At 56.7% G+C, this 9,130-nt stretch overlaps 1 protein-coding gene across 2 annotated transcripts; it reads right to left on the bottom strand.

The window, feature by feature from the left end:
* Nucleotides 1-4,414: 4,414 nt before the first annotated feature.
* Nucleotides 4,415-7,525, bottom strand: SERTAD1 (SERTA domain containing 1). Of its 2 annotated transcripts, none has more exons than XM_006743412.3 (2): nt 7,366-7,525; nt 4,415-5,476 (listed from the first exon to the last, which is right to left on the bottom strand). In XM_006743412.3, the coding sequence occupies exon 2, from the start codon at nt 5,474-5,476 to the stop codon at nt 4,763-4,765; it is 714 nt and encodes a 237-aa protein (XP_006743475.1). In that variant the 5' UTR covers nt 7,366-7,525; the 3' UTR covers nt 4,415-4,762. The 2 variants fall into 2 exon arrangements, with proteins under 2 accessions (XP_006743475.1, XP_030895104.1); XM_031039244.2 differs by having other exon boundaries at nt 7,375-7,521.
* Between the last annotated feature and the right edge of the window lie 1,605 nt (nt 7,526-9,130).

The following is a 9,130-nucleotide window of genomic DNA, read 5'->3' on the forward strand; positions in this document are numbered from 1 at the left end:
CCCGTGACCCCTTTGAGAAATCGGTGAACGTGAAGGAGTGAGGGGAAACTGAGGGGAGGCCCGTGGTCAGCAGCGCCTGCGAAGAGGGGCTGAGACTTTGTCCTAAGGGCCTTGTGTGCCTCGTGCCTTCAGGAGGGACAGAGTCAGTGGAGTTTTTTTTTTTGAGAGAGAGAATGAGACAGAGAGAGAGAGCATGAGAGCGGGGAGGATCAGAGGGAGAAGCAGACTCCCTGCTCAGCAGGGAGTCCGATGCAGGAACCGATCCCGGGACTCCGGGATCATGACCTGAGCCGAAGGCAGTCGCTTAACCAACTGAGCCACCCAGGCGCCCCCAGAGTCAGTGGAGTTTTAAGAGTCGAGGGTGGAGGGGCGCCTGGGTGGCTCAGTCGCTAAGCGTCTGCCTTCGGCTCAGGTCATGATCCCAGGGTCCTGGGATCGAGCCCCGCATCGGGCTCCCTGCTCCGCGGGAAGCCTGCTTCTCCCTCTCCCACTCCCCCTGCTTGTGTTCCCTCTCTCGCTGTGTCTCTCTCTGTCAAATAAATAAAATATTTAAAAAAAAAAAAAAAAAAGAGTCGAGGGTGGAAAGTCTGACTACAGGCCAGGCTAGAGTCAGGAAGAAAATCCTCTCTGCTCGGGATCAGCCAGACAAGGGAGGCTGGTATGCACTCTTCGGTCTCTCTCTGCCTCTCAGAGCGCAGATACCCTTGAACGCAGGCCCCAGAGATTGGGAACAAGCATTCAGCCTTTTGCTATGTCAGCTGCATTTTGTGGTTGCCCTTCAGCGGGTGAAGGAAGCTTCTTTTCCTAGTTTGCTGTTTTGTCACGAAGGGTGTGTGTCTGTCTGTGTGTCTGTGTCTCTCTACCGTGTTCCATGTTCCTCTCCTTGTCTCTGTCCTCATTCCTTGTCTCTGTCTCTCTCTCCGTGTGTCTGCCTCTCCCTTTCTCTGTCGCTCTCTCTGTGTCTCTCGCTTTCCCTCTCCCGAGGGGGTGTGGCCATGGGCAGTTGAGTTTAGGGGTGGAACCAGTGTTCTGGTTCCGGCCAAGTTCACCTCAGTAAACACAGGACATCCTGTGGGGCCGGGGAAAGAGGTGGAAGCTTGTCCTCAGGGACCACCCTCTCCCACCCACTTGGAGCCAAGTGGCAGCCGGGTCCCCAGAGGCGCAGCCAATATCTCCCTCCCTCCGTCCCATCCTCTCTACCTGCTCCTGCCTCCTAACATCCCTACCAAGCTCCAGACCCACGGGCCCAGCAATCCGGATGCCTTCTCCTGGTTGTCCCCCTGGAGCCCCTCTCACCCCCTGTGTTCCTCTCTGGCTTCAGCACCAACCCCAGGCCTGCTTGTCCCCCTAGTCACCATCCCAGGGCAGCCCCGCTGTTCCCCCCCCCTCCCCCAGGTTAGAGCCCTGGGCCTCGTCCTAGGCCCCTGCCCCATTGAGGCTCATCAATCCCAGAGCCTGTCCTCTTGGCTTGCCAAGCGCCTCTCCCTGTCCTCCCAACCACCCTGCCACGGGCTTGGTGTCCCTTCCCAGCCTCCCCTCAGGGCTCCCACCTCATCCACGTGACAGCCAGAGGGATCCCTGCACTTCGTGACTCCCTCGTGCCTCAGCAGTAAAGTCCCTCCCCCGGGGCCCCTTGTGCGCTGGCCCCCCGAAGACCCTTCCAGCCTCATCACTTGCCTCACTGCTCCTCCCTCTTTCCAGCCAAACCCAGAGCTTCCAGATCCCTGAAAACGTTGTAAAGTCCCTCTTGTCCTAGCTCTTGCTTGCGCTCTTCCCTCTGCTTAGAACACCCCCCTTCCCCCAGAACCACAGCCCTTGGAGGTGGGCACTGTTGCTGTTCCAGTTTACAGATGAGCTCCCCGAGGCCCAGAGAAGTGAAGTGCCTTGCCTAGGGTCACACAGAATGGCAAAGCAGAGGTTCAAAGGCAGGTGGTCTGGCTTTGAAGCACCACCTCTGCTCAAAGGCTCATTGGGTCAATAATCATTGCCTAAATGATTTCCGCACTGGGATTGTAGGCGCTCCGTAAATGTTCATTCAATGCGTGAATGGGACAGTGTTGGAAGGCGAGCCTTGGAAGGGGCAGAGTTCAGATCTCAGAGGACTGAGATAGATTCTGAGGGCTTAGAGCCGAGGAGAGACGTGGTCAGGTTCGCCTTTTACATCGGGCCAGGCACGCAGTAGTTACTCATAAATCTTCGCTGAATGAAGGGAGGGAGGGAGGAGAAGGACAGCAAGGACAGCTCTCCCAGGTGTCCAGGGGGAGAGGTGGGTGAGTCATGGGGGTGTCCCCGTGAATGCCCCTGGAGGGGAGCTCGCCTGGGGAGTGTCCTGGTGGGAGCACACAGAGGCTCTGTAAAAAGCAGTGCCAGGGCTGGTGGCTCAGCTAGGAATGGTGTGGGCTCTGGAATCTGCTGGCTGAGGTAGTGTGGCCTCTTGGGGTTGAGCCTGAGGGCGGAGGGGCACACGAGAGCCAGGGAGCCTGCACAATCATCTGGGGCTCAGACTTGGGGAGGGTGGGGTGGGTCCTCAGGCATGAGCTGCTCATAAACCTGAGGGTGCCAGAGGGAAGGGACTAGCGCTGATCTAGCCCATATGGTGCTTTTATGCAAAAGGCCTGCCCCTTGCCCAAGGCGCTTGACCTCCATCTGCTGGGAAACTGTTGTAGTAAATATGTAAATGAATGGTGCCTGAAACATGCATGGTAGCCCCTTAAATATGGAGTTTATGTGAAGTGCACAACCTCTTCAACTGTCTGCAGAGGCTCTGGGGAGAGGGGGCATCGCTGGCCAAGCAGGAACAAGGGCAGATGGGAGCACCGTTGACAGATGGGTAGCCTGTCTGCACCAGCATGTATCACAGATTATCCCCCAATTTGGCACCAGAGACGTCAGAAACAGGCTCCTAGAGTGTTGTAAACAGAGGGCATTGCTGACCTCACACTGGGGGGCCTTCTTGACCACACGACAGACCTCAAGGGAACCTAAGGCAGTGGCATCTCAGACCCCCAGACTGAGCACCAGGGGGCATTGCTGAGCCCAACACCCAAACTCCCAAGGTCTGGGTTCGGGTCAAAACTGAGTCTGAGTCCCAGTGCCCAGGAGCTGGAGTCCCCAGGTGTTGGAGTCGGGCACCCGGAAGACCCTCAGCCACCGCACCAGCTCGCTTTGGGCCATTTCCACTCCCCCTCCCTGGGCCGCCTCATCCACTTCCAGAAATGGGCAAGACTTCCTCTCCTCCTCCAGGAAGCTCCACTCTGCCCGCCCCTTCCCGGCCCAAGGGGCCGCCGAAGCTGCCCGCCTCCCCCAGTTCCACCCCAATTTCAGCCTCCCTAGAGCTTCCGGCCGGAGGGGAGGCCCCGGGGCCCAACGATTTTGGTGTCCTCTCGCCGGCGTCTTCCCCCTTCGAGGCCCAGCTGGCCCCGCAGTTCACCGTCCGGCCCTCTGCTCCTCCCTGTCCCCTCCCCCCCCGCCGCCTCCGCCCCCGCCCCCCGCAGCTTTCACCGTGCCCCTCCCCCCGCCCGCACCCGGGGCGCTGCCCTGCCCCCACGGCCGCCAGGAAGGACGCCGCCTGGGTCCCGTGCCAGGCCTCTGAGTGTGCGGCCCCTCCCAGCCCGGCCAGGAATGCGGCTGGACCGCGGGGGCGGCAGACACCCGGCGCTCGGGCCAGCGCGATCACACAGGCAGTCGCGCAGGTGACCCCGGCTCGCCGGCTCGCCAGGGTCCTGGGTTTCTTCTAGAAGGAAAGCAGGACCGCCTGCCTTGCGGTCAAGCCACTAAACCCGGTGGCTTTATTTCAGAGTCCCCCTCCAAGTTGCCCTATCCCCTGCCCGAAGACAGATTTGAGACCGAGTGGATTTTTTTTTTTAACTTGCTGGAGTCTCCTTGTCTTTCCCCTGGAGAGCTGGCTCTCCATGCTCTTTGGAGAGGCTCCATCCAGCCTCCAGCTTTGGGCTCTTCTTTCTGGCTCATTCTGAAAGCTCCCTTTTGCCCCTATCCCCAGCCCCAAGATACACAGGTAGACTCCAGGCACAAGGACATGATTTCAAGCGACCTGGGGCTCCACCACCACCACCATTATGTACACACTGGGCACACCAGGGAAACCTGGCTGAGTACGTTCTGGGGGTTTTCTAGAGGGCCAGTTACCAGAGCTAACTGATCTGCTTATCAGACCAATATAAAGCAGTGAAGTTCATAGTTTGAAACCCACTTCCTCAAGTGATGACCTCTTGGAGCTTCAGGTTTCTGGGCTGTCAAGTGGGGATAGTAATCATACCCATGTTGTTTGGGGGATGGGAAGAGTTAACACACTTCCTAAGTGCTCAGCACTGTGCCAGGTGCCCAGGCCCCGCTCACTAAATGTTGGAGGTTATTAGGTCACCCTTGCCTTAGCCCAGAGACAAAGCACACAGACTTGAAATTTCCCAGGACTGGTTTTAATTTCCATAAAATGGTGCGGTCTCTTCCCACATCAGGGGAAAGCGTCTCCCAGGATCCAACGCCTGGGGATTCAGTCCAGCACAGGGCCTGGTCCTAATCCCCTTCCAGCCACCAGGCCCTATCCTCCCATCCCCAGGGCCAATCCCAGATTCCCCTCATGAGTCCTAGACAAGAGGACGGAGGTGGAGTGGCTCAGGACTGGATTCTGTCTCTCCAAAGCCCCTCTCTCTGTTCTAGGGAAGCCAGCTGTGTCTTTCCAAGGAGAGTTGGTCCAGCCACCAGGCTCAGTTTGGACACCAGACCATCATCCCCGCTGTGGGGGTCAGCGCCCCGGACCCGGCGGCCGCTCCAGGGCCTGTGTGCCCACCAACACGTCCAGGAGGTAGTCCAGTTCGGCCTCATCGAGCTCCAGAGCCTCCTCCTTGCCAGGCCCATCCTCAGGGCCAGGTTTGAGGCCCTCGGAGGCTGGTGCCCAAAGTTCACTGTCATACATAGAGGTGTCTATGTCCTCAAACAGGCCCTCAAGCTCATTGTCCAGCAGACAGCCAGTGGCTGGGCCCAGCAGGTCCAAGGCACCCAGGCTGGGGGGGGATCCCCCCGTGGGGCGGCCTAGGGGCCCCTCATCCACCAAGGGCTGGGGGGCCTGGCTCAGGCCCTCGATATGGCTGAGGTCCTCCAGCAGGCTGGCCATGGAGGCCGAGAGGGCGGCGTCGGAGCTGGCCAGCAGGCTCTCAGCCACACAAGGGGCCGCAGGTGGGCTGGGCACAGGTGGCAGGGTCGGTTCGGGCGCCATGGACGCCTGGATGCGCCGCAGCGTGTTCACTACCAGAACCAGGTGCCGCAGGTCCGGCTCGCTCTGCCGCAGGCTGTGGTGGAGCTTGAGCACCGAAAGGTCAAAGAGGGAACTGGAGGCCGCGGCCGGGGGGGCCTGTGCCACTGCTGGGAGGCTGGGATCCAGCCACCAGGCATCCACTGCCAGGCTTTCCTTCTCCTGCTCCTCCTCCCGCTTGCGCTTCAGACCTTTGCTCAGCATCATCTGCAGGGAGGGAGGAGTCATTCGGTTATAGAAAGTCAACGTGAAGTTCAGACCCTGGCTCTGAGAACTGATGTCTGGTGGGATCTTGGGCAGACCATTTAATTTCCTGAGCCTATGCTTTCTTAGGGAAACTTTTTTTTTTTTTAAAGATTTTATTTATTTATTTGAGAGAGAGAATGAGATAGAGAGCATGAGAGGGGAGAGGGTCAGAGAGAGAGGCAGACTCCCTGCTGAGCAGGGAGCCCGATGTGGGACTCGATCCCAGGACCCTGGGATCATGACCTGAGCCGAAGGCAGACGCTTAACGACTGAGCCACCCAGGCGCCCCCTTAGGGAAACTTTAAGATACGAATGATAATAGTCATCTACTTCATAGAGTTGTTTTATGGAATCAGTGGGATAATGTACAAAAAAGCACTTATAACACTGTAACTCTTCTGATTAACAAGTCCTCTTAATAGCTATTATTATGTATTTCTTCAGCAAACCAGGTGAAATGCCCAATATTCAACCTTTTTTTTAACCCATGAAAGCAGCTGTTTCACATAGTTTAACATTTATTGAGTGTCTACTACCCATCAGACAAATAAATACAGGAAATATACAGATGGTGCTAGGAAGATACTAAGAGGTTCTGGGGAGTGGTCAGGGAAGGCTCCTGTGAGGAGGTGACATTTGAGCTGAGCCCTCAAGCAGAAGGAGTCAGCCACAGAAGAACCAGGGAAGCATTCAGGTAAGAGAGAAGAACAACAAAGGCAAAGAAAGACCTGGAGGCTAGATGAGCTTGAACTGAAAAAAAACAAAAACAAAAACGAAAAAACAAACCCCAAACACCAGTGTGGTCAGCGCACAGAGCGACGCGGGAGGGGATGGGGTTTGGAGAGCAAGCAGGGGCAAGGAGTTTGGATTGCACTGTGAGTGTCATTGAAGGAGTCTGAGCAGGGAATAGAGTGGCGTTGTGAAATGATTAGGTTTCCAGAAGATCCCCCTCTGCTGCTTCGAGGAAGATGAGGGGGTAAGGAAGGGAGACCGAGGAAGAGCGTGGTCCTGAGCTCCAGAGGCTACTGCACTCTGGGGAGGGTGATGATGGTGGCTTGGAGTAGAAGGTGGTTGGCAGTGGACTTGGAAGGAAGTTGGTTGATTCAGGATTTATCTGGGAGGCAGAGTAGATAGAGCTTGCCGGGAAATCCTGACGGGCACCGGGGGTCACTGAGAGAACTTTGAGGACCCACACTTCCCCCGGGGTAGGAGCTCCTGGAGTTCTGGACTCCAGGCCCAACTTGCTTTTTTGAGTCTGGAAGCTTGCAGGATCCAGTCCCCGGGCCCTTGCCCAACAGGACCTTAAGAGTGACCCCTCACACTACTCAAAAGGGTCCTCGCCTCCTTCCCTGAAGACCAGGGAGTCCAGAACCGCAAGAATTCAGCCCCCACCCGAACTCCGCCCCCCGGTCCCGGCGCCCCCTAGCGGCACCAGGACGGCTTTCCCCGGGGATCCGGCTCCTCGGACCCCGGGACCCTCGACACTGCCCCATGCCCTGGCTGTCGCTCCTGCCTGCCCCCCAGGGCCGTGCGGGCCGGGATCCCCGGAGGGCTGTTTTGCCCTCTCGGCCCGTGCTCGCTTCCGGCAGGCAGTGGAGGCGGCTCCTCCCGAAGCGGCGGCGGCGGGGGCGGGTGAGTCACGCAGCCGGAGCCAGAGAGCCGGCGCCTCCGCCCCCTTCCCGGGCTGCGGCGTGATTCACCCAGCCCGGCCGGGCGGCACGTAGGAGCCCGCGCATCTCGATCCCGGGCAGCCCCTGCGCTCACCGGTCGGACCCGGGGATCGAACCTGCCAAACGACCCCACCGCGGGTTTCCCTTCTCTCCTCAGGCCCCTTCACTTCATTTACATACCTAGCTTACCCGCTGCCAATCAGAACGAAGAGGGATCCACGCGCAGCCAATCAGGAAACGGCGACGGAAGCATCGCTCGCTCGCTCGCTCTCCTTCAGCGACCGGCGCCTGAGTCGGGAGACGCAGTTCTGACTCCGGCGCACGACTCCAGGCTCCTGACTCCCCTTAACTACCGCCCCCTCCCGTAGTGGCCCCGCCCTCCACCCGGGGATTGGCCTTGGACGGTGATGGGCGGAGCCTGTAAGGGGAATGTTCGGAGCGGGGGAGGGTGGCTTCACGGCGCATGCCCGGCGACTGCGTGAGGGGACGGGGACAGGTGGATTGGCTGTTTTCGCTGCGGGACAGTGGCGGGGAGGGGTTTCTTGCTTTTCAAGGTGCGGGCCCCTCGTACCTGCCCAGACACTTGCCAAAAGCCAGCAGTTAAGCTCGTTACAGACCCAACCCTACCTAGCAGGGGTCTGCATTCGAAGCCAGATAGGCATGGGTTCAAATTCTGACCATTCCCAAGATCGATGTGCGATCTGGGAAAAATGCTTGGACTTTTCTGAGCCACACGAAGTCTCTTAAATGGGCATCTTCTTGCCTACCTCTTGAGAGTTAGGAAAATTAAAATAAGGTTGCGTCTGTGAGAGCACTACAGCACACTGACCAAATGCGGGGCAGTTGGACTCAATGGTGGTTACAGGAGGGGGAGGAGGAGCGGGCGGGGTAGGAGTGGAGCCATTGGCGTCGCGTCCTGGGCTCCATTCCCTAAGTAGCTGTGCGATTTGGGGCCAGTGTTTTAATCCCCTAGGGTCTCAGTTTCCTCACCTTTTTAAAATGAGATTATTTTGAGGATTAAAAAGGATAATCGCACAGTGCCGCAGGGCTGGCTCAGTCGGAGGAGCCTGCGACTCTTGATATCCGAGTTGTGAGTTCAAGCCCCTCGTTGTGTGTAGAGATTACTTAAAAATAAGATCTAAAAGAAAAAAGAAAAAAAAGTAATTGCACAAAATGCTCAGAATGGTGCACAACATGTTTTGTTGGTGGTAATAGCCGTGTGGTTACAGCACACGCGCTTAGTTTAAGGCGGGACACACGGGGTCGGGTGTAGGTAGACAAGAGTTTAACACTTGTCTGAGAAACTGACAATGGGGCTTAGCTTCTCCAAGTAGCTCATTTGCTAACTTTTCTGGAGTTGTGGGAAGAACTATTATGAGCAAAGCTCTGGCCAAATTAAGCTCCAGAAAATGCTAACTATACTAGTTGATTCAGGCAGCAATTATCAATGGATGTTCAAACCTTAGGGTGAAAGGTTAACAGGATCTTGGCAGGCTCCAGCACATTCCCCCACAGGTTACTTGCTAACTGCCAAGGGGGAAATATCCTTTTATGGTGTGGAGATGTGGTGCTCACCACCTTAACCATGTAAAGAAACTCTGCATCCACAATCATGGGACACCCCGACATTGGGTGCCACCCGATATGATGCATTAGGAAGTACACAACATTCCCTGTGGAGCCTCCCTGTTAAATTTCATAAACTGAATCTCATGAAGCCTCTAGACCTAACATTCAGCTTACAGGAAACAGAGAGGAACAAATTAAACGAACACAATCAGACAAATACAGAATGTGGGACATCTGTAAGCACAACTGGGCTGTTCCATCAAAAATTCAATTTTGAGAAAACAGAAAAAGGGATTGGTGGGGCTGATGGTGGAGAACTTTCTGGAATGAAAGTTACTATATAATTTCGTTATTACAACCAATTAAGCATATGAAC

This window comes from Leptonychotes weddellii, chromosome 16 (genome assembly GCF_054177405.1).
Source record: "Leptonychotes weddellii isolate Sample4059 chromosome 16, ASM5417740v2, whole genome shotgun sequence".
NCBI classification, from domain to species: domain Eukaryota; kingdom Metazoa; phylum Chordata; class Mammalia; order Carnivora; family Phocidae; genus Leptonychotes; species Leptonychotes weddellii.

Excerpts from the sequence above, each read along its gene's own strand:
- SERTAD1 (XM_006743412.3), bottom strand. The coding sequence starts at position 5,476 with ATGATGCTGAGCAAAGGTCTGAAGCGCAAGCGGGAGGAGGAGCAGGAG.